At 38.5% G+C, this 25,868-nt stretch overlaps 1 protein-coding gene across 5 annotated transcripts in view; it reads right to left on the bottom strand.

Moving 5' to 3' along the window:
- The window catches only part of LOC114629501 (solute carrier family 22 member 19-like), an 81,922-nt gene that overhangs the window by 9,166 nt on the left and 46,888 nt on the right, over positions 1–25,868 (bottom strand). For 4 of the 5 annotated variants that reach the window (XM_028777542.1, XM_028777543.1, XM_028777545.1 and 1 more), the window contains exon 6: positions 14,118–14,233. The exons of the other annotated variant lie outside the window; for it this stretch is intronic. In XM_028777542.1, coding sequence (XP_028633375.1) covers positions 14,118–14,233 — 116 coding nt within the window. The remainder of the gene's footprint in view (positions 1–14,117; positions 14,234–25,868) is intronic. 5 annotated transcript variants of the gene reach the window in all.

Raw genomic sequence — 25,868 nt, 5'->3', positions numbered from 1 at the left:
GAACTAGCAATACAATAGATGCAAATAGTCAAAGAACAAGCAAGACAGTAAACCCAGATAGTAAAAGAACACTCATGACAGTAAACAGAGTCCCATGATCACTCCAATGATCATGATTTCTAAGGGCTTATCTGGATAACCAAAATATCTGAGCCTACTTCCCTGTTCTAGCCCAAAGTCATTTTCATACCTGAAGCCTACTTCTTTGTTCTAGCTTAAGATTTAGATTCCTGCCTGAAATTGCTTCTTTGTTCTAGCCTAAAATTTTCTGCCTGAAATTATTTCTTTGTACCAGCCTAATGTCAGATTCCTGCCTGCAGTCCATTTTCTTGTCCTTGGCCTATGTCAGATTCCTACCAGGCAGCCCCAAAAGCTCTCCACATCTCCCCCTTTTTATTGCATAAACCAGACTGAGTCTGTCTTAGGTCATTCTGATAAATACTTCCTTACTCCTCATGGAATATGCATTATCATAAGCAATGCACTTCTGTCTTAGGTTGGTAAGGCTCTGCGCAAAATCTTACCCATCCTTGGATTGCTGGCCTGTTAAATTAATAACTCTGTCTAGGGGTCCATTTTCAGTTTCAAGTCATGTACTTTAGCTGCCAGCCTGTTGATATAGTTAGAGACAAGCTTTAACATGATGGGCAGGAATAAAAGTATTTCCAGGACAAGAAGGGCTAGCATGATCAAGCTATATATGCCATTCCTGAGGTTTGACCAAAATGGAAATACTGACCTCAGGCCATGAATAATATTAACAGCATTATCTGCAGCATCAAAGCACAACAGAGCAGGATTCTTTAAATTTATAATCTCACTATGCAAAGTTAAAACACCCAGAGAGGTGTTAGGATTATGCCAAATATCCTACAGGTGTCTTTAAACTCTTTTCTAATTATAATGACAATCATTGTAAATTTTAGAAGTAACCCTACTCCATTGATATTTGTCATGGCACTTGAGATGGCTCCTAACTCTTGAACCCTGAACCTCCTTCAGATAATATGAATAGGTTATAGAGCATCAATCCATTTTTCCAGACACCTATATAAATTCTTTTGTATACCTAATACATTAGTAACATTTTTTTGCTAGATAGTTAACAAAGATAGCTGTCTTAACTCCTTGTATCAATGCTATTGCAGAAGCAGTGGTGCTAGCAATTAATGAAATTAAAGCTGTTATATCACCAATAATCAAGCCTGCTACCTTTTTGCTTCTGCTTAAAGCCTAACTCACTTCTTCCAGCACTTTCAAACTTTTTTGAGAGAATCAAAAAAGTTACTTCCCTATTACTCAGGGAAGTAAGACAAAAACTAGTTGATAGACCCTTGTAACAGACATGCCAGATTTCAACACACTAACACAATTAGAAATTATACAGTCAATGCAACTTACAATAAATACTGAAGAAGAGACAAAACCCATTTTAGCTTGACAATTAAATGAGCCTTAAAACATTCACTAACCCTTGTTTGAAATCCAGATCCTGTCCCAACTTTATCTCTTGCTATCATAACATTATAGAGAACTACAGCCAACTTCCAAATATGTCTCTGAAAATGTCCAGATCCAGCCTTCCAAATGTAGACCGTTATAGGTAAACTATTTATAATAGAGTTTACAAATTACAAGCATAATTGCAGATGTTTAACTTTCAGAATTACTCTCCTTTTCTTCCTCTTAGTTTTACTGTCTTTGATTCATTTTCTTAGGAATCCTTCACTGAAATCAAAATTTTCTTTATCTCAGGATGTGTAAGTTCATTGGGTATGGTTTAAAAATCAGTAACAAAAAGTTAATTTAAGTTCTGTTACAGAGTTGATAGTTAAATTATCTATATATGTATCATCTTAATTTTCTACAGCATATCATATATGTAACATGAATTAAACTCTTGTTTATGTAAAATAGGACTTACATTATGTGTTTGATAATTAAGGTTTATAGTGTCTTAAGGTTATACAGGATTAGTCAGCTAACAGGAACTAATTAAAGATTTTGTCTTCTTGAGGTTTACTCAAGCTAACACAAACTGACTTAAAGATATATGTCTAACTTCTTCTACCTTAAAGATATATGTCTAACCATTTATGCCTTTGTGTTAGACTTTAACTATTTGGATAAATTGAGTGAGTTCGTTGGGTTTTTTGTTTTGTTTTGTTTTGTTTTGTTTTGTTGTTTAGTTGGTTAATTGGTTTCAAGACAGAGTTTCACTGTATGGTCCTGGGTGTCCTAGAACTCATTCTGTAGACCAGGCTATCCTTAAACTCATAGAGATCTGCCTCTCTCTGTCTCCTGAGTGCTAGTTTTAAAGGTGCATGCCACCTTTTTGATCATTTTTGTGATATTTTACAAAAGTACATTATAAAAGTATCAGGAAAATGAGGTTCCAGTATTTCTGTGGACTGTATTTATAGTTGAAAGTTTATTTTAATACTAAAGGATCTTCTGTTTAAGAGTATAAATTTTAAGGCTCAATCTTATAAAAGTTACTAGCTTGTAAACTGTTAGAAATAATTAAGACACACAAGTCAAGTTACTAGTCAGCTTATAAATGATCAAATTCTTTAAAGTACTCAAAAATATGTTTGTAGTTATGCTCAGTACAAATATAATTCATTTACAGGGACAAGCTTTAGCTTTTGTATGTTATCAAAGTTACAGCTAAAGAAAGTAGCTGAAAACAAGTAAAGTTTGTTTAATACAAAAGAACATTCTAAATCAGGTACTAGATGATGGCCCTTAAACTTTTCAGAGAGATCTGCTGGATACGGCACTTAAGATGTTTAATGGGTGAGAGGAGGAGTAAAAGGCTTCCTGCGACAGGCAGAAATACCAGCTTCTGGCAACAGCCCTGAGACCACTATCACCAAAGAAAATAGGGCACTAACAGATTCTACCTGGGACCAGCTTCAAGTGTTGCAACACTGGCTCCTGATCAAAGAATTGCCCCAAGTCTCACCCACCACTGAGGCCTTGCCTAAACTTTGGACAAGCAGGAGACTGTACAGTTAATTGCACCATCCTGTCTCACCAAAGTAGATCAGTCCTCCAAGTTCCTCCTCCACAGGAAAATCTCTCAGCTCTTCAGTACCTGGCATCTAAAGACTGATGCTGCCCTGAGACTTCTGCCTTCAACAAAACCATCATATTTACCATGCAGGAGCTTAGGCTGAGTGTCCAGTTAGCAGGTAAGTCTTTGTCATTTTTAATTTATACAGAGGCTATATTTCTTGCTTGCTCTGATAAAACTTACCTTTCTCTGATCTCTGTGATGGGTATTGATAGCCAGCCCATTCAACTTAGGGCTACAGGGCCTGTACTCTGTACTCTGTACGATCTAGGGCTACCTGATCAATCACTCCTTCATCATTATGTCTAATTACCCAAGCCATTTATAAAACATGGATTATCATGCCTAAATTATGCTTTTTCATTTCTTTCATCCAGCTCCTTCCTAAATGTTCCTTCTCTTAACCTCTCAAGGACAAGCCCTGTGGTTTAACTTTCTTTTTAAAAAAAGAATATATTTTTCTATTTTATATTAAATAAATAAATTATGCCTATCATGGGAAAAACAGAGATGCTTAGACAGATACCATCTTTTGGTGCTTCATCTGGTCAAAGTTTAAAAACCTGCTTTCACCATTAAAACATTCTCACTTTAAAATAACTTGTTGCTTAATGATGAGGTGAACATGTTGCTTAATGATGATATAAAATTAAGAGCTTTAAAGAAAAGTTTAAACTATCTAAGTTCCATAAGTTAAAAACAAAAAAAGCTTCAGAACAGCAGCACAATTACCTTCCAGCCTAAAATGGATATAAAAAAATTTATTAGACCTATAACTGGTTCAAATGTAAAGGTCAGGCATTGCTTTTTCCTACTTCCTACTTCAGCCAGCTTCCTACTGAAAATGGTAAACTTACAATCAGGTTTCAATGACATCATAAACTCAAAACTTCCAGTCTGTTGTTACTGACTTAAAATTTTCTTTTTATTATTCCTTTATGCTCCAATGATGTTAAAAGACTTGTCTTATATTTTTCATTGTGACCCTAGCCTTTAATGATTGAGTGATCTCTCCAGCATGAAATCAATCTGGAGGTTCCTCAGAAAATTGGAAAGAGTTCTACCTGAAGACCCAGCAATACCATTCTTGGGTATATACCTAAAAGATGCCCCATTATGCCACAAGGGCACGTGTTCCGCTATGTTCATAGTGGCCTTGTTTGTGATAGCCAGAATCTGGGAACAACCCAGATGTCCCACAACAGAAGAATGGATACAAAAATGTGGTTCATCTACACAATGAAATACTACTCAGCTATTAAGAATGAGAACATCCTGAGTTTTGCAGGCAAATGATGGACAATATCGTTCTGAGTGAGGTAACTCAGACCCAAAAGTACAAGCATGGTATGTACTCACTAATAAGTGGATATTAGCCAATAAAAAAGTACAGAATACCAAAGATACAGTCCATGGAACTCAAAAAGGTCAAAAAGCTGAAGGCCCCAATTAAGAATGCCTCAGTCCCACTTGGGAGGGAAAAGAAGACAATCATGACTGGGGAGGGAGGGAGAGACCAAGGAAGGAAAGTGGATGGGGTGGGTTGTGAGGGGAGGAGAGAGGAATCTGATCTGGTATTGGGTAAGGGAAAAGGACTGAAGCCCTGAGGGCCAGCAGAAAGAATGGAAATAGGCAACCTTGGGAGGTGGGAGGTTGAGGGGACCCTCCAGAAAGCACCAGAGACCTGGAGAGGGGGTGAGAGACTATTAAGACTCAAAGGGAGGGACCTTAGATGAAATGCTCAACAGTAGGGAGAATTAAATTATAGAGCCTACCTCCAACAGGAAGACAGGGCATCAAGTGAGGGAGGGTGTTGCCATCCCACAGTGCAAATTCTGACTCATAATTGTTCCTGTCTAAAAGAACTACAGGGATGGAAATGGAGAGGAGTTTGAAGAAAAGAAGGTCCAGCAAAAGGCACAAAGTGGGATCCAGACCAAGAGGAGGTTCCAAGGCCTGACACTATTACTGAGGCTATAGAGCACTCACAAAAAGGGACCTATCATGACTGTCCTCCAAAAGACCCAACAAGCAGCTCAAAGAGTCAGATGCAGATATTTTCACCCAACCAATGGACAGAAGCTGCTGACCCCTGTGGTGTAATTACAGAAAAGCTGGAAGAAGCTGAGGAGAAGGGCAACCCTGTAGGAGGACCAGCAGTCTCAATTAACCTGGACCCCTGAGATCTCTCAAACACTGGACCACCAACCAGGCAGCAAACATCAGCTGATAGGAGACCCCCAACACATATACAGCAGAGGACTGCCGAGTCTGGGTTCAGTCAGGGAAGATGCACCTAACCCTCAAGAGACTGGAGTCCCCAAAGAGTTTAGAGGTCTGGTGTGGGGGTGGGGGGACATTCTCGTGGAGACAGGGGATAGGGAGGAAATATGGGATGTGGAATAGTTGGAAGGTGGAACAGGAGGGGAGTAAAATTTAGAGTTTAAAATAAATTAATTAATTAATTTAAAAAAAAAACTTGTCTTTTCTGGAGCCCAGGGAATTCTGAGAAAGAGGGACAAGAAGGAATTTAGGAGCCAGAAGAGTCAAGGAAATCACAAGAACACAGACCATAAAATCAACTAATCAGGGTTCATAGGGCCTCACAGAGACTGAACTGACAACCAAGAAACCTGAATAGGTTTGACCTAGGTCCTCTGTATGCATGCTATTGCTGCATAGCTTGGTGTTCTTGTGGAACTTCTGACAACAAAAGTGGAGCTGTATCTGACTCTTTTTTAAAAGATTTATTTATTTATTTATTTATTTATTTATTTATTTATTTATTTTATATATGTGAGTACACTATCATTCTTTTCAGACACACTAGAAGGCAGCATCAGATCTCGTTATAGATGGTTGGGAGCCACCATGTGGTTGCTGGAAATTGAACTTAGGACCTCTGGAAGAGTAGTCAGTGCTCTTAACTGCTGAGCTATATCTCCAGTCCCTGTCTCTGACTCTTATGCCTGCTTTTCAAACCCTTTACCTTCTACGAGGTTGCCTCGTCCAGCCTTAATATAAAAGTATGTGCCTAGTCTTATTGTAAATTGTTTTGCTGTGTTTGGTTGATACCTCTAGGAGGCATGCTCTTTTCTGAAGGGAACCAAGGAAGGAGTGGATCTGGAGAACTGGGGAGGTGTGAGGGAGAAACTAATATAAGAGGAGGGAGGGGTAAACACAGTCGGTATGTAATATATGAGAGAAGAACACAGGAAAAAAAGAAAAAAAGATTTGCCTTTTCAATAAATACTCTCAATAATCAAGCACCTGTGTCTCATAATAAATGGCTAAATGTTTATGCAAGTTAGAAATGTCTGAAAAAAATAGTTTAAGGTTTGTGAAAATGAGACTTAAAGATAATATATAATACTAAAATTTGAAAATTCAAGGTTTAGCATATTAACCAATTGGGTTCTGATAAGATATATTGATCTAGTCTTAATACAGTTATAAGTACTGGTTATTAAAACTTTTTTAAAGTAATTTAAATTATTAATAGTCATGGGCTGAAAAATTTATAATTTCCTTTGGTTGTTTCCTTTTCTAAACATAGAATTTGAAAAGTACTTCTCTTTGTGATAGAGCCAACTCTGTTATTCAACCTATATCCACCTATTCCTCTTCCAGTGGTGATATGAGGACAACTGGGCCAAGGAAAGACTGCTCATATTTCTATCTCAGAACCATCTATCAGGCCCTCAAGCTCTTCCTCCCCTTTGTCCTCTTTCCTGCCAGAAGTTTTTGCCTTATTACAGATGCATGTTTGTGTTTATGTTGACAAATCTTCAGGCTTTGTTTTTGCTCTGATGTGAAGGAGTGCACCTGCTTGACATGTATGCAGACACTTATTAACTGCCTACCGTACAGTGAGGATTTCAAAGCAGATTAAAACAGGCAGTGGTACTACTAACCTCTTCTTGTCAACTTTAAAACATCCATATAAGCTTCAGGGAGTCATAACTTGGCTCCATCTGCTATAGTTCAAACTGCATAAAGATCCTTTATCTGATAAGTACTCCTATCAGCCAAAAACTTAAACTTTCCTGCCTACCACCTGGCCCTAAGAGTGATTCCTTTGTTTCACCTGGCCCTTTTACACCCTCCCAATCACCAGGACTGTGGGGCAAGATTGAAAGTTTCAAATATATGTCCAAGATTCCACTAAGTTTCTTAACTATATCTTCTACCCATAGTCTGCAGATATCCACCTAACTGGCATATTCCATCCAGAAATCAACATTGGCTCTACTATTGCTCAAGATCCCAGCACTTGGGAGGCAGAGGCAGGCGGATTTCTGAGTTTGAGGAGAGCCTGGTCTACAGAGTGAGTTCCAGGACAGCCAGGTCTGCACAGAGAAACCTGTCTCGAAAAACCAAAAAGAAAACAAAGAAAGAAAAACCAGCTGCACTATCATGCATTCATATATAAGAACTGGCAGCCAAACTTTTTAACATGAGATTAATGCTCTTGGTATTGATTTTAAACAGAATAGATTGCTTGAAACTGGGTTTTGTTTTCCAAAATTATGGATATGCTCTAATATTGCAAAAGAAAGTTAAACATATATTTAAACTTCCAATGTTCCATTAGCTGCAGTTTACAATTCAATCACAAACTCAAGATTTTTAACTCACCCATATTTGTAATTAAAGAAAAATCAAGCAAGTGGAGATGATTGCAAGAGTAATAAAAGAGTTAAAAACAGCTGTAGCACAGTACTGGCCTACTGTTCCTTTTACACTAGATTTATTGGATACAGTGGTAGAAGCAAATTTAACCCCCCAAGATTGCAAAAGATTTGCTTTCAGTGTTCCCTCTATTCAATTTTTAAATTTGTGGCACAAGCCATTCAGCCTATAAGATAGCAAAGGCTAATAATATACATCATACATTACATAGATGACATCTTGTTAGCAGAAAAAGATCCTCAGGATTTGCTTTTATGTTATAGAGATTTGTAGCAGGAATTAGCTGATAAAGGACTACAAATAGCTCCAGAAAAAGTACAAATTCAGGATCCTTATAATTATCTAGGCTTTGGGCTTACAGATCAAGCCATTTATCCCCAGAAGATAATTATCTGTAGAAACAGTTTTAAAACTTTAAATGCTTTTCAATAGATGTTAGGTGATATCAATTGGCTTCACCCCTATTTAAAGCTTACTACAGGAGAATCGAACCCTTTATTTGATATTCTTAAAGGAAGTGATGATCCTACCTCCCCTCAATCTTTAACCTCAGAAGGATTGTTGGCCTTACAACAAGTAGAAAGAGATATTGAAAAACAATTTGTTACTTATATGGATCATTCTTTGCCTTTACGTTTGCTGATTTTTAATACAACTCATACACCTACAGGATTATTGTGGGAAAAAGCTCCTCTTATGTGGACACATTCAAGGATATCTCCTAAACATAATATCCTGCCATATTATGAGGCAGTAACTCGTATGATTATACTTGGAAACAAGCATTGATTTATTTTGGCAAAGAACCAGACATCATTATTCAGCCTTTTAATGTGGATAATAATTAGTTAAAGCAACATAGTACAGACTGATTGCTTGCTCAAGTATGATTTAAAGGTATTATAGACAATCATTACCCTCAAGATAGGCTGATAAAATTTTTAAATGTACATAATGTCATATTTCTTAATATGGCATCTTTACAGCCTCTATATAATGCTCTTTTAATTTTTACTGATGGCTCCTCTAAAGGACATGCAGGTTATGTCATGAACAATCAACAAGTAGTCATAGAAACTCCTAAACTCTCTGCTCAGCTAACAGAGCTAACAGTAATACTAAATGCTTTTCAGTCTGTAAATGATGCTTTTAATCTTTTTACTGATAGTCTATATGTGGCTCAGTCTGTTCTTCTATTGGAAACTTATGGTATATTTCATTTCAATATACCAGCTGGATCTCTGTTTTCTCAATTACACATCATTCTCACCCAAAAATTCCTTTTTATACTGGTCATATATGAGCTCATTCTGGTCTTCCTGGACCTTTGGCTGCAGGCAATGATCACATTGACAGAGCTTGAATTTGAGAAGCCTTAATTTCAGATCCTGTTGCTTTGGCTAGATGTGATCATAATAAAATTCATCTCTCTAGTCACACCTTGAGACTCTGACATAAGATCACTAAGGAGCAGGCTAGAATGATTGTAAAACAATGCCATACTGTCTTGCATTATCTCTAGTTCCTCATTTAGGAGTTAATCCAACAGACCTTATGCCAAATCATATTTGGCAAATGTATGTAACTCATTATGAAGAATTTGGAAAATTGAAATATATACATGTCTGTATTGACACTTGTTCAGGATTCCTCTTTGCTTTTCTACATATGGGAGAAGCTTCTAGAAATGTAATTGATCATTGCTTACAAGCTTTTAAAACTATGGGATTACTAAAGTCATCAAGATAGATAATGGGCCTGCTTATACTGGAAACAACTTTACATCATTTTGTAAGGAATTTGGTATTGAACATAAAACTGAATTTCCTTATAACCCAATGGGACAAGGAATTATTGAACATGCATATTGCACTCTGAAAAATTGACTTTTAAAAACAACAGAGGGGGAGTTATATCCCTCAAAGTTACCAAAAGCACATCTTGCTTTTGTTTTATTTGTTTTAAATTTTTTGCAAACTGATGCTAAAGGTCAGTCTGCAGTGGATCACCACTGGCATGCCGTCACTTCCAGCTCATATGCCAGGGTTAAATGGCAAGACCCTCTAACTAATACATGGAATGGTCCTGACTCTGTTTTAATCTGGGGATGAGAGTCTGTCTGTGTTTTTTCACAGGAAGAAAATGGAGCCCAATGGCTGCCTGAAAGATTGGTTTGTCAAGTGAACACAGATCCTGAGCCTTCTAATGATGATGATACCAGTGATGAAGATGGCTCAAAATCCCGATCAGCCAGCTAAATTAACCTGAAGTGTAGTCTCCATCCTTACTGGAGAGCAAGTGTTTTCTATCAATTCTCAAAGCCATTCCCCATATACCTGGTGACCAGACCTCATGTTTGATTTTTGCCGATTAGCAGCTGGATTAGATACCTGGAATATTCCTGCAGCCTCTGGCACCTCACCTAAGTCACTCTCTAAAAACGAGCAGACTTATGTGGCAAAATATGTAGATATAGGTTGTGGGCAACCCTATCCTTGCTGCCATCTTTTAAATACTGCTTTTTATGCCTGCCCTAAAGATCAAACCGATAGAGAAAAGCAATATCAATGTGGAGAAGTCCAGCATTTTTTCTGTTGTGACTGGAATTGTGTTACCACAAGTGAAGCTAGGTAAAATTTTTCATTTAGTTGGGAGCTGATTTCTGTTAAAAGAAATAGTTCTAATAATGGAGAATGCATGAGAAGCAGAATCAAATTGCTTACTTCTACCTGTAGATATTCAAGGGTTTGCAACTCCTTACGGGTAAGCTTTAGTAATTCTTGAAGACGGGTAAAGAAAGATTGGCTAAAAGAAAAAACTTGGGGACTTTGACTTTATAAGGCAGGTTATGATGGTAGGTTACTCTTTACCATCAAGCTTAAAATTGAGCCAATTTCTTTTTCAGTAGGACCTAATAAGATCATTACTAAGCCCAAAAAGAGGAATAAGAAAGATAAAAGGAAAATATTGCTTAAAAAAAGTAGAAAATAGTGCTAAAAAGAGTAGAAATACCACTGCTTCCCTATTTTCTTCTCCAGTGTCTGGTATCCATCATAGCCCCACAGTTGCCATCCCTTCATTTCCCACATTTGCTATTCCCCTTACAGAATTGATGGTGAGCATGTTTCATATGCTTAATGATACTTATCCTAATATTACTCGTTCTTGTTGGCTTTGCTATGATATAGCACCTCCTTACTATGAAGGTACTGCTAGATACTAGCAATGTCTCTTATTCTAATAGCTTTTCTGATTGTCAATGGAATCAGAAATCTGGCATAAGCCTTTCCCTACATGAAGTTTCTGGACTAGGTACCTGAATAGGGGAAATTCTATAAAAGTAAAAGACAGAGGTATGCAATCAAGTGCTTACTGTTTCCACTCTTTTTCTTATCTTATGCCTCTTAAGGAGGGATGGTGTGTTTGTTCCACAGGTCTTATCCCCTGCTTTCATACATAAGTATTTGATAGCTCCAAAGATTTTTGTGTGTTGGTTCAACTTATTCCTAGGTTCATTTATCATTCTTATGATGAGCTCTTGGATCATTGGGATGGAGGCTTCTCTCGCCCCAAGAAAGAACTTTTACATTAACTATTTCGGTACTGATGAGACTCGGTGTAGAAGGAGCAGCTACTGGTGCGTCTGCCCTGGTTTTGTAAGGAAAAACCTTAGAGCTCCTTAGAACGGCAATACATACAGATATAGAAAGAATAGAAACTTCTATTTCCCATTTGCAAGAGTCTCTAACCTCCTTGTCTGAGATAGTCCTTCAAAACAGGAGAAGACTTGATCTTTTATTCCTCCAACAGGGAGGACTATGTGCAGCCCTCCACAAAGAATGTTGTTTTACATCAATCATTCAGGAGTAGTAAAGGATTCTATGGCTAAAGCTCAAGAAGGACTAATCAAAAGGAAAAGAGAAAAAGAACAGAATCAAAGATGGTTTAAATCCTGGTTCTCCACTTCACCATGGCTTACAACTTTAATTTCTACACTGCTTGAACCATTAATTATAATTTCATTGCTTTTAACTTTTGGACCTTGTATCTTAAACAGATTGGTTGCCTTTATCCAGGATCACTTTCAGCAAGCTTAGATATTCATCAAGGCAGTTACTCATCTATATAAAGAAATGCATTGAGTCTATATTCAGCTTTGATATGTCCTTCATGGCTTTGGTCTGACTAGGGAAGTGTGTGCTATTGAAGGCTGGTTAGCCAGAGATGGGTGAGTGTTCTTGAGTTCCTATTGACCTAAGACAGAAACATACATCAATGCTATGTTTGGCCTCCATGATGGGTAAGAAGGAGCAATACAGACACCAACCTAAGACATGTATGGTCACCTGGCCACTCTTTACCCTAGGTGCGATTATGGAAAACAAGTAAATCTTGTGCTGCACCCCCCCCCATCCAGCAACTGGTACTGCTCATCTTTAAAAAACAAAAAAGGGAATTGTGGCCTTCCCAGCCTTGAGCAGGCCTTTCCCAGCCTTGAGCAGACTGAACAGACCTTGATTGATTGCTACTATGGACCTTATCAACCTTGGTGAAGTCATCTAGCTTGGGTGAACATGCTGGTTCCCACAGGAACTTAGAAGATTAGACTGCCACTCTGACCTTGCTTTGCAATATACCCTGGCTGAAACAAAGGATGGGTTGTGTGGGCTTTCCCTTTATAAATGCTGTGCCTCTTATTAAACTTGGAGCCTTGACCAGAACCTTGCCTTGGCTTCATTCTTCTCTTGCCCCCCCTCCTTCTCATTTCTAGCCCCCCTTTCAGGTAAACCCAGTTTAACCATAGGCTGCTGGACTGTAACACCTCAATAAAAAAAAAACTGTTGTTACTATGTAAACTAATCTGGCCAGTTCAATAGGAATATTAAAAACCTACATGAGCTGACATACAGAACTGGAACCCTGGGAGCAGACTTCAATACAGAAGTTTCACTATGGTCTGCTTTGAGCTCTTGACTTATGCCTTTTTTCAACCCTCTAATTTCTATTTTCCTCAGAGTGACAATTACCCCCATCCAGGTATTTTCATGAAAGATTCAATGAGCTGATCCATTGTTTAGTGAACCAGATGCTTCTGACAGAATTCCCTCAGATCTCATATCATTGCCTGCTAATTTGATCCTCTGCTTTGGCTCAACATTACAGATACCCTTTACTGACATTCCCACTCATCCAGAAGTAGTCAGAAGATGACCATCTCCTCTTATCATTAACAAAAGGTTGAAATGTTAAATTGTCAAAGCTGGTCCAAAGTGACAGAACTGATTGCAATGACTTGACCCCCACTTGAGCTGAGTTTTGCTAGGAAATAGAAATCTAAAGTGTTGCTCAGAAGCTCTTAAAGGCTGCCTGAATATTCCTCTCCACAACTATTAGTACCTCATTTGTCTAAAATAAAAAGAGTCCCCAAACTAATCATCTAGTTCCCCCTGGCAAGCCACTTGAGCAAGCTCCTCTTGCCATCAACCCATAAAAAAATGAACAAGCTTTTGCAGCTGCTGCTGTACTCTATTGTCCAAGGCAGTTGGACAGGATTTTTTTTAATTAAAGTGTTCTTTCTCTCCACAGAGAATGACTAGCTGTTAGGTGGTGGTGGTGGTGGTGGTGGTGGTGGTGGTGGTGGTGGTAGTGGTGGTGGTGGTTTGTGCATTCTTACATTCTGTTCTCTGGAATATTTTGTAAATAATAATTTTATAATTTATCTTTATTTTATGTACATTGGTATTTTGCCTGCATATATGCTGTGTGAGAATGTCAGATCCTGTAGTTACAGACCATTTCAGCCACCATGTGAATGCTGGGAATTGAACCCTCTGGAAGAGTGATCTTAACTGCTGAGCCATTTCTCCAACCCCTAACTTTATAATCATAATAAAATCATTGTATGAAGATGGGATATATCATTGCTATTGAATTTTTAAAGGCATAGTAGAGTTTTGGGGATACATGATGAATCCTTGAAGAGTTTTAGAATTTTCATTGTGTCTTGATCTAGTTGAGGATTGTATAATGTATGTATTCATTGAGATGTACACATTAATGCACCTTAACTTTGAGATTTTATCTATTTTGAAATTGAAACAGACAAAAGGAGATACTTGGAGCCCCAGTTTGTACGATGACTGAGCTTCTGAGCATCAGTCTCTAATGATAAATTCAGGAAGTGGTTGGATAAACACACTCCTCACGATACAATTGGTCTGTTTTTCTATATTCAAAACCCTTTGACTACCTCCAGCTCTAGATATTCCTCATCATTTATTATCAAATAACATCAGTGAAAAAATTTATCTTCAAACCATTTTAATAGGAACAGTGGGAAACCTACCTCACAAGGGACAGGAGGCATATCCGCTTACGCAGGTTGGGTATACAGAACAAGTCCCATACTGAAGATTTTGTCTGTGAGGCCTCCAGTTCCTCCTTCATGATTGTTTTCACAACCTTCAACAACATTAATGAACTGTTTAGCTGTCACAAAATGATGGGCACTATGGGTATACTGGGTACCTGCAAAGAACTAGATCTGTTAGTTATTGTTTCTGTCTAGTGAAAAATATACACATCAAAAAAACAATGTCAGCTATAAAAGTGGTAAGCAATATGAAACCAAGAGAGCCAAAAAGTCTACAGTAAGGATATGTTAAGCAAGGAAGTATAGATGAATTCAGAATATTGAAGGTAGGGTACAGATGAGAGATACATATTAGGAAGAAAAAACAAGTGAATACTATTAGGTTATAATCTATAGATGTTTGACCAGGAAAGTTCCCCATAGGCTTATGTACTTGAACACTTGGTATCCAGTTGGTGACACTGTTTAAAAGGTAGAATGGCACAGATAACCTCCCACACACCACAGCCTGTGTGCCTCCCAGGAGGTTTGCAGTAACCAAAGACGCAGGTGAGAATCTTGCCCATATACTCATGCCAGCTGGAACATCTACAGAGCCCAGCTGACATGGGATCTACCTGTCCTCCTAGCTCCACCTTCCTTTGAGTCTGCTTCTCTACCTGGGCCAGATCATCTGGCCTGCTACCCTCCCACATCCTATAGCCTGTCTGCCTCCCAGGAGGTCTGCAGTAACCAGGGACACAGAAGGCCTAGTCTAACCAGAGACAGCACTGCCTCACCTCCAAGGAAATGGGCACTAACCCAGGATCCCAGAGCACTACCTAACTCCAAGCAATCTGGCTCCAGTCAGAGATACCCAAGCCAGTTAACATCAGAGATAACCAGATGGCCAGAGACATGCATAAGACTATAAATGACAGACACCAATGCAATTCAACACCATCAGAACCCAGTTATCCCACAACATCAAGCCATGGATACCCTAACTGTCTAAAAAGCAAGATAATGACCTAAAAATCCCCACCTCACGAAGATGATAGAGGACTTCAAGGAGGATATAAATAATTCCTTCAAAGAAACACAGGGAAACAGAGGCAAACAGGTAGAAGGTCTTAAAGAAGAAACAAATCCCTTACAGAAATACAGGAAAATACAAATCAAGCAGGTAAAGAAATTGAACAAAATGGCCCAAGAACTAAAAATAGAACTAGAAAACACAAAAGGAGGCAACTTTGGAGATGGACAACTTAGAAAAGTGATTAGGAGCCATAGGTGCAAGTATCATCAACAGAATACAAGACATAGAAGAGAGAGTCTCAGGTGTAGAAGATACCATACAAGATACTGACACAATGATCAAAGAAAATTCAAAGTACAAAAAACTCCTAACCCAAAATATTCAAAACTCTCAATCATCATAGATAGAGAAGCCAAGATATTCCAAATTCAAACAGTATCTTTCTATTAATCCATCCCTACAGAGAATACTGGAAGGAAATCTCCAAGACAAGGAGAAAAACTACATTCAAGAAAACACAAAAAATTAAACTTCTCACAACAAACCCAGAAGAAGAGAATTATACACACATAATACCACTTCCAGAAATAAAAATAACAGGAACTAACAATCATCTGTCTTTAACAGCTGTCAACAGCAATGGACTCAACTACACAATAAAAAGGCACAGACTAACAGTCTGGATACATAAATAGGATCCAGCATTTTGCTGCATACAAGAAACACATTTCAAATGTAAATAAAACATCCAATAAAATAAATTAAAAAAAAAAAGAAACGCATTTCAGTGACAAAGGCAGACACTACCTTAGAATAAAAAGTTTTCCAAGCAAATGGTCCCAAGAAACAAGCTGGAGTTGCCATTCTAATATCCAATAAAATAGACGTTCAACCAAAAGTTATCAAAGAATATGGGGAAGGATGCTTCATATTCATCAAAGGAAAAATCCACCAAGAGGAAGTCTCAATTCTGAACATCATGCCCCAAATGCAAGGGCACTCACATTCATAAAGGAAACTTTACTAAAGTTCAAAATATACATTGAACCTCACAGAATAATAGTGAGAGACTTCAACAATCCACTCTCACCAATGGGCATGTCATTGAAACAAAACTAAGCAGAGACACAATGAAACTAACAGAAGTTAGGAACCAAATGGATTTAACAGATATCCACAGAATGAAGAGACACAAGGCAACTGAGTCTCACACTCCCTAGTCCCACCCCGAGTTAAACAGTCCCCTCGGTGCAGATGTCCCCTGCCTTGGGAGGAGACAAAATTTAATGCTCTTGAAGTATAAGGCCCCCACTATTGAACTATGGGAAAAAGGCAACCAAGTGTTCCTAGCTTGGCTGGCTTGTAAAAATACACTAGCCTCTGATAATGGAATGAGTTATTTCTTCCCAGGTCAGAAAGGTCATTTTCCAGATGTATGGTCCTGCCTTGTCATCTGAACAAACACTATCAGTTTTGAAAGATAGCATTCCATTACCCCCTGCCCAATCATGTAATGCCAAGACTTGAAAGCCCCAGCTTATGCATCTCCCAGATAGATAGATAGATAGATAGATAGATAGATAGATAGATAGATGGTAGATAGAAGATAGATAGATAGATAGATAGATAGATAGATAGATAGATAGATAGGATATAGATGAATATAGATTGTGTGTGTGTGTGTGTGTGTGTGTGTGTGTGTGTGTGTGTGTGTGTGTGGAGAGAGAGAGAGAGAGAGAGAGAGAGAGAGAGAGAGAGAGACCAAACTCCTAGACCTAAGGGTCACATTCCTAACCTGCTAAGCAGGGGAGGCTACAGCCCAAGTCCAGACTCAAATAATAAAGACTCTTGTGTATATTTACATCAGTGTCACTATCTCTGGCGGTTTCCTGGGATTCCCATGAACAGGGCATAACAACATTTCACCCCAAATCAAGAAATCTCAGCACCTCATTGGAACCTTCTCCAAAATTGACCATATAATCAAACACAAAACAAAACTCAACAGATAAAAGAAGATTGAAATAATCCCATGCATTCTATCAAATCACCACAGACTAAGGCTAGACTTCAATAACACCAAAAGCAATATAAAGCCCACATAATCATGGAAACTGAACAACTCTCTGCTCAGTGATAACTTGGTCAGGGAGGAAATAAAGAAAGAAATCAAAGACTTTATAGAATTCAATGAAAATGAAGAAGCATCATACCCAAAATTATGGGACACAATGAAAGCAGTGTAAAGAGGAAAAGTCATAGCACTAAGTGCCTTCATGTAGAAATTGGAGAGATCCCATACAAGCAACTTAACAGCACACCTGAAAGCTCTAGAAAGGAAAGAAGCAAACACACCCATGAGGAATAGACAGCAGGAAATAGTAAAACTCAGGGCTGAAATGAACCATATAGAAACAAAGAGAAGATGCAAAGAGTTAACAAAAACCAAGAGCTGATTCTTTGAGAAAATCAACAAGATAGATAAACCCTTAACCAAACTAATTAAGGATACAAAGACAGTATCAAAATTAACAAAATCAGAAATGAAAAGGGAGTCACAACAACAGAAACTGAGGAAATTCAAAAAATCATTAGAACCTACTACAAAAGCCTATACTCCACAAAACTGGAAAATCTAGATGAAATTTTCTAGATAGATACCACGTACAAAGTTAAACCAAGATCAGGTAAACTATCAAAACAGTCCCATGGCCCCTAAGGAAATATAAATAATCATTAAAAATATCCCAACTGAAAGAGCCCAGGGCAAGATGGTTTTAGTGCAAAATTCTACAAGACTTTCAAAGAAGAGTTAATACCAATATTCCTTAAACTATTTCACAAAATGGAAACAGAAAGACCACTACCTAGTTCATTCTATGAAGCCACAATCACTCTGATACCTAAACCACACAAAGACTCAAAAAGGAAGAGAATTTAAAACCAATTTTGCTTATGAATATCAATGCAAAAATGCTCAATAAAATTCTTGCAAACCTAATTCAAGAACATATCAAAACCATCATTTACCAAGATCAAGTAGGCTTCATCCCAGGGATGGTTCTATATATGAAAATCCATCAACACAATACACTATGTAAACATATTCAAAGAAAAAAAAGTAACATGATTATCTCATTAGATGCTGAAGTGCCTTCCACAAAACACAACACCCCTTCATGTTAAAAGTACTGGAGAGATCAGGAATTTGTGGCACATACCTAAATATAATAAAAGTAATATATAGCAAACCAACAGCCAACATCAAATTAACTGGCGAGAAACTTGGAGCAATCCCACTAAAATCAGGGACAAGACAAGGTTGCCACTCTCTCCCTATCCAATAAAGTCATTGAAGTTCTAGCTAGAGCAATTAGAAAATGAGAGGCTGAGGGGATACAAGTTGGAAAGGAAAAAGTCAAAGAATCACTATTTGCAGATGATTTGATTGTATACATGACTGACCCCAAAATTCCACCAGAGAACTCCTACAGCTGATATAATTTAAAAAAAAAAAAACTCTTCAGCAAAGTGACAGGATATAAAATTAACTCAAACAAATCAATAGCCTTCCTTTACACAAATGATCAACAGGCTTAGAAAGAAATTAGGGAAACAATACCCTTCACAATAGCCACAAATAATATAAAATATCTTGAAGTAACTCGAACCAAGCAAGTGAAAGATCTGTATGACAAGAATTTCAAATCCCTGAAAAGAGAAATCAAAGAAGACCTCAGAAGATGGAAAGATCTCCCACGCTCATGGATTTGTAGGATTAACATAGTGAAAATGGCCAGTTTTACCAAAAGCAATCTACAGATTCAATGCAATCCCCATCAAAATTCCAACACAGGTGATGCCAAGCATCCTGAAGGCACTGTTTGACAAAATTCCAGAGTTTGGACAATTTGGACTGACCCTTCACTGCCCTTGATCGATATTTGCTGCACACCTTTTGCTACACTTATGTTTTTTACTGTAAAGGCCTCTTTCTAAAAGCTAGAGCTGGGATAACAAAAATAGTATAATCAAGAATGATATTGATGAAAGTTTCCTGGAAAGAACAGTTATGCAGAAAATTGAGTCTTTCCTAAGAACGTATTACTTAAATAAACATTCAGATCACTAACAAGTGTTGTTAGTAAGCATGAGAAAAAGGATTTGAGAAAAGTTATTAAAGAAGAAAAACTTAGGAAAATTCTAGAAGCTCACAAGCTATAATTGAATTGCTGTTTTTAATGTTCAACTTTAGAAACAAGGAACTTGTATGAATAGGAAGAGATTTTGATCATGCCAAGTTATAACAAGCCTTGGTACCTTTCTAAAGATAAAAGTAAGCAGTTTTAGGAACCCTAATGTTCTTATGTTCTTTACAGAAATGTAATAAAGATAGAAATCATATTGAAACAAGGGTTCAAGACAGAGACACAGAGGAAGGCATCCTGGCTCAGTGAACTGCCTGCCTTCCTGGAGAGACTTGTAAGACCAGAACTTTACTGAGAGACCACCCTTGCTTAAGCAAAGGGGCCAAATAATATTTTAAGAATCAAAGAAAAAGAACAGTGGTCTTATGCCAAATATAAAAGAAATATAGAGAAAGGAAAGGAAGAATTAAATAAGGGTTAAAGGTTGAACTTCTGTAGAAAGTCAAGGCTGATAAAATAGGAAATAACTTTTGATTTATTAATCTTATGCCAAACTGAAACAAATCAAATTCAAATAGAGTCATCCTGTCTATCATTTCTGTAACCACAAGGCTTTTACACCAATCTTAAGGGAGAAGATATTGAGTTTAAAGAAAATTGCTGGCGAGGATATGAAGAAAAAGAGAACACTCCTCCATTGTTGGTGGGACTGCAAACTGGTAAAACCATTATAAAAATCAATCTGGAGTTTCCTCAGAAAATTGGAAATAGTTCTACCTGAAAACCCAGCTATACCATTCTTGGACATATATTCAAATGATGCCCCACCATGCCACAAAGACACATGCTCCGCTGTGTTCAAAGCAGGCTTATCTGTGATAGCCAGAGCTGGAAACAACCCAGGTGTCCTCAACCAAAAAATGGACACAGAAAATGTGGTTTATTTACACAATGGAATGCTATTCAGCTATTAAAAATGAGGACATCATTAATTTGGCAGGCAAATGGATAGAACTGGAAAACATCAACCTGAGTGAGGTCACCCAGAATCAAAAGGACATGCATAGAATGTACTCACTGGTAAGTGGATATTAGCCAAAAAGTACAGAATACCTAGGATACAACCCATAGACTGTAAGAAGTGTAATAAGCAGAAGGGCACAGGTGAGGATGCTTCAATTCCACTTAGAAGAGGGAAGAAAGCAATCACAGGGGCAGATGGAGGAAGGGACCTGAGTGTGAGCAGGGGAAGGGGAGAGGAAAGGAGAAAAAGGATCAAGTATGTGGAGAGGGACAGGAGAGAAGCCCAGAGGGCTGGGAGAATGAATGGAAATAAGCAGCCTCCAGGGGCTGGTGGGGGGAGGGGACCCTCTAGAAAGTACCAAAGACCAGGGAGGTGAGAGACTCTTAAGGACTCAGTGGGGAGTAACCCTTGCCAAAATGCCCAACATGGGGGGGGGGAAGGAACTCGCAGAGTCCACCTCCAGTAGATAGATATCCCTCAAGTGGAGGGATGGGGTTACCAACCCACAGTCAAAATTTCTGACCCAGAACTGTTTTTGTCTAAAAGAACTGCAGAGACAAAAAAATGGAGAAGAAACTGAAGGAAAGGTGGTCCAATTACAGAGCGGGAGCCTCCCGTTGCTGTCCTCTGAGAGGCCCTTCCAGCAGCTGACTAAGACAGACACAGATACTTACACCCTACCATTGGATGAAATCAGAGACCCCTGTTGTAGATTGCCCTAATGCTGTTTGTATTTTGATGTTAATTCTGCTTCCCCAAAAGGGGCTGCCCCCAGGAGGAATAGATCATATACTCAGGTGATCTCACTGAACCTTCTCCCCATTCTGACTGGTAATTTAAAGGGTAGAGCTGATGGAAGGGAGCTAGTGGAAGGGAAAGGTGGGACTGGAGGTCTCAGAGAGGAAAGAGTGAATGGAGGAAGAAGAGGTGGAAAGGAAGATGGAGCTGAACCACATGGCCTAGAGAAGCCACAAGTGGCAAGGGGTAGCATAGCTACGGAATAAATTAGTATAGTGATAGATCTGCCCAATATAGGCATATAGATTATAAATATAACAACTGAGTTGAATGGTTTTTATATGGGCTTATTGGGGTAAGAAATTACCACAACATTTGGTGCATCTACATATTGTTTAGAACCCAACCAACGTGAAATAAAGCTTCACGCCACCCCCAACTTTCCACTCCCCCAACTCCCGCCACTAAACAGCCAGAGCTGTCATCTAGGCTGGCAGCAGTGTGTAGATTGAAAACTGAGTGGGTCTGAGAGGTCTACAGAAAGCCGCTAATAGGCTCCCTCCCGAAGCCCCAGCAGCTCTCAGCAGCAGCAGCAGGGACAGCACCTCAACCTGAGCTGGGACTTGGGGCAGTGTAGCAATAAGGTTAGGGTTCCCTGAGCCTAGGGAGGGACCAGGGACTCTGGAGCACTACTGCCTGCGAGGTAGCCTTCCTGCAGACACAGCAGGCTGATCTAGGTACCTATGGCACCAGGGAGCCTTCCCGTGTTTGCTTCCCCATATCCCTCACATCTAAACAGGACATGAGACAGTCAGACCTGCTCTCCCAACTGCTTGTACTGCAGACTGCCTGAGATCAGTGCACACGCTGATGGCTGCAACCCAAACAAAAGACAGAGAGCTGGCTCAGAAGCACAGAAGCTCTGAGACTTTGTACAGTTAGCCCCTCCTGTGAATAAAATAGAAGAGGACAGCAGTGTCCTGAATAGAACAGCAGAGGAAGGCAAAAGTATGAAAAGCTTTGGATCAGGTACTAAGAATTATAAATTAATAATAAAGAAAAAATATATATATGAATACTTAAAGGTGAGAAACACAATACCTTTTGGATTTTATGGGATGATATTTTGAACGCGTTGGCAGAGATGTATTTAAAGGAAATTGATACATTGTCAGTTATTATTACAGTGGTTACTATCTTGGTTTATCATATCTTCTCGAAAGATAGGACCTTACAAGCCTTACAAAAGGGATTAGAGAAAGTGAAGTTACAGGACTTTTTAGGTCAAGATAGATGACAGAGTGACAAAAATGAAGGCTGCAGACAGGAACTGGAAAAGATGCTAGAACAGAAGATGCAGAAATTCATAGATCAGAATAAACAGCAAAGAGATAGTGATAATGTTTGGAAGCAGAGTCTAGAGGATAATTTATTAAAGCTAGTACATCAAAATAAGGCAGATGCTACAATATCAGAATTACAACATAAAGAGAAGTTAAAATTATGGAAGCAGGGCCTAGAACAGAAGATACAGGAGTTTATAGAGCAGCATGAACAGCAGAAAGAGAAATTTAAGACTTGGCAACATAGGTCATAATAAGCGACAGAGATGAAAATGAAGGCTGGAGACAGGAGCTGGAAAAGATGCTAGAACAAAGGATGCAGCAGCTCACAGATCAGACTGAGCAGCAGAGAGAAAATAATGAGGATTGGAAGCAAGACTTAGAAAATAACCTTTTAAAATTAATCGATCAAAGTAAAATAACAAAATACCAAAATTACAATATAAAAAAATTAAGCAGATACAGGAACTTATGGAACAGGAGGAACAACAAAAGGAGAGATATGAGGCATGGGGACAGACCTTAAGGAAGGAATTTAAAATATTAATTAGAGAGAATACTCAGGTAGAGACAGAAGATAAAATTAGAGAAATCCAACCAAGGGTTGTTAGAAAACAAACTTTAGTTTATACAGTTAGTATACAACAAAAACCTCCAGACAATGATCATTCACAGGGTTATCAGGAACTTGAATGGTAATCCATGGATGTTAGAACTGAGAAAATTTAAGGAAAGTGTCACTAATTTTGGAATCCATTCACCATTTGTAAAACAAATCCTGACTTCATGAGCTATTAAAAATAGAATAATCCCAAGACTAGAAGGATATGGCAAAAAGCAATACTAGAACCTGTGTCACATTTGCAATGGTTCTCATGGACAGAGGAGACTAGGAGATAACATGACAAAAAACAGAGCCAAAGGTAGAGATATTTTCAAAGATTGGCTGCTTGGTGAAGGTTGCTTTCCTGAGATAGAGGTGCAGGCTATATATGATGAAGAAACCTTGGCATTGTGTCACTTGGCAGCCTTAAATGCCTGGGACAAAGTCGCAGAATCAGGGAAAAGACTTGAACCATTTTCTTAAGTCATGCAAGGTCCAAGGGAAACATTCTTTTCCTTTTTGCCAAGGTTGACTTCAGCTGTGGAAAGAGTGTATCAGATCCATCAGCAAGAAAGGCAGTAATCAAGTCTTTAGCTTTTGAAAATGTGAACACAAGGGAGTAATCAGACTACTGAGGGCAAGGTCAACATCAATAGATGAGTGGATTAGATATACAGCTGATGTTAAACCTCATTCACCTGATATGACCTTAAAAGGAGAAGCTGCCACTAGAGGCTTTGAAACAACCCAAAATCTCAAATGTCTTGATTGTGGTAAGCAGGGTCATTGCAGAAAAAACTGCAGAGAAAACCAAATTAATCCCAAAAGGGAGTCAATGCCCTCTGGAATATGTAAAAGATGTGGCAAAGGACAACATTGGACTAGGGAATGTAGAGCAACAATAACAAACAGAGCAACACTTTACCAAAAAACTCCCAGGGGGGGCTCTTGCAAGTCCCAGTGTCAAACAGGGAGAGCTCTCTTCCTCGAGACAATTAAACACTACTGCTCAAAAAACTTAAGTTATGAGACCAGATAACAAGGTCGAGGCAACTTCTACAAACAATTCAAAGAATCTAAGAAGAGGCCAAAAATCAATATTTTGGCAAGCTTTTTATAAAAGATCAAAGGCCCATACTTAGAATATTAATAAACAATATTGAAATTGAAGGAATGGTCTACACTGGAGCAGATGTCACCATCATCTCTCCAAAATCTTGGCTTGTAGATTGGCCACTTCAAGAAGTGGACATCCAATTTCAAGGAGTTGGGACTTTATCCCAAATAAAGCAAAGCACCAGATGGCTTAAATGTACAAGGCCTGAGTGTCAGATGGGAAAATTAAGGTTATATGTGGCTGATATAGCCATGAACTTATGGGGAAGAGATCTGTTACAACAGTGGAAAACACAAATCCATATCCATTCAGTTTCAGAGGTTGGCTACAGAACCAGTCAGGCTCCTAATATATACTGGCTAGCTTTGTGTGTCAACTTGACACAGCTGGAGTTATCACAGAGAAAGGAGCCTCCTTTGAGGAAATGACTCCATGAAATCCAGCTGTAAGGCATTTTTTTAATTAGTGATCAAGGGGGAAAGCCCAACACATTGTGGATGGTCCCATCCCTGGGTTGGTAGGTAGTCTTGGGTTCTATAAAAAAGCAAACTGAGCAAGGCAAGAGAAGCAAGCCAGTAAGCATCATTCCTCCATGGTTTCTGCATCTGCTCCTGCCTCCAAGTTCCTACCCTGTATAAGTTCCTCTCCTGACTTCCTTTGGTGATGAACAGCAATGTGGAAGTGTAAACTAAATAAACCCTTTCCTCCAAAACTTGCTTTTTGGTCATGATGTTTTGTGCAGGAATAGAAACCCCAACTAAGACATAATAACAACATCAAATTAGTTAAGGAATGTTATCAAAGACTGTTATGGACTCTCCAGGCTGTCCATAAACAAGACACAGCAAGGGCTGACAATTCAGCTTTACATGAAGAAATCACTGCCATTAGAACACCAACAGCCTTACCACTAAGGTGGTTAACTGGCCAACCCATTTGGATTAATCAAATGGCCTATGACAAAAGAAAACCTACAGGTACTAGAACAGCTAGTCCAGGAGCAGCTGGAGGCTTAGCATATAGAGGAGTCTACCAGCCCTTGTAATTCTGCAGTATTTATCATTTAAAAAAAAAGTCTGTCAAATGGAGACTGTTGAGAGATCTCAGAGCAATTAATAACATTATTCAGGCAATGAGTTCCCTGTAGCCTGCAATCCCATTGCCTTTCTTGTTGTCTAAGGAATGACCTATCATAGTGATTGATCTAAAGGATTGTTTTTTCACAGTTCCTCTACATGAACATGATAAGGAAAGGTTTGCTTTCTCAGTACCTATCTTTAATAGAAGTTGTTCAATAAAAATATATCATTGGGAAGTCCTGCCATAAGAAATGTTAAATAGCCCCACCTTGTGCTAATATTTTGTATAACAGCCATTTGGAGATGATTCACAAACAATGTCCTCAATCTATTATTTATCATTATATGGATGATATCCTATTGGCTGATTCAGATATAAATATCCTAGAAAGAATGTTTGATGAAGTGAAAAACAAAAACAAAAAACAAATACTTGTGCCTTGCTGGGGATTGCAAATCATCCCTTTAAAAATACAAAGAGGGGATGCTATTAATTATCTAGGATATAGAATAAGTCTACAAAAGGTTAGGCCACAAAAAATACAAATCAGAAGAAACCAATTAAGGACTCTTAATAATTTTCAGAAGCTATTGGGAGCTATTAACTGGCTGTGGCCTGCAATTGGCTTGGCTACTCAAGAGCTAAGCAATTT

The sequence above is a fragment of the Grammomys surdaster genome, unplaced genomic scaffold, assembly GCF_004785775.1.
Source record: "Grammomys surdaster isolate TR1022 unplaced genomic scaffold, NIH_TR_1.0 310, whole genome shotgun sequence".
Classification (NCBI taxonomy): domain Eukaryota; kingdom Metazoa; phylum Chordata; class Mammalia; order Rodentia; family Muridae; genus Grammomys; species Grammomys surdaster.
This window is presented reverse-complemented; position numbering and strand designations above follow the sequence as displayed.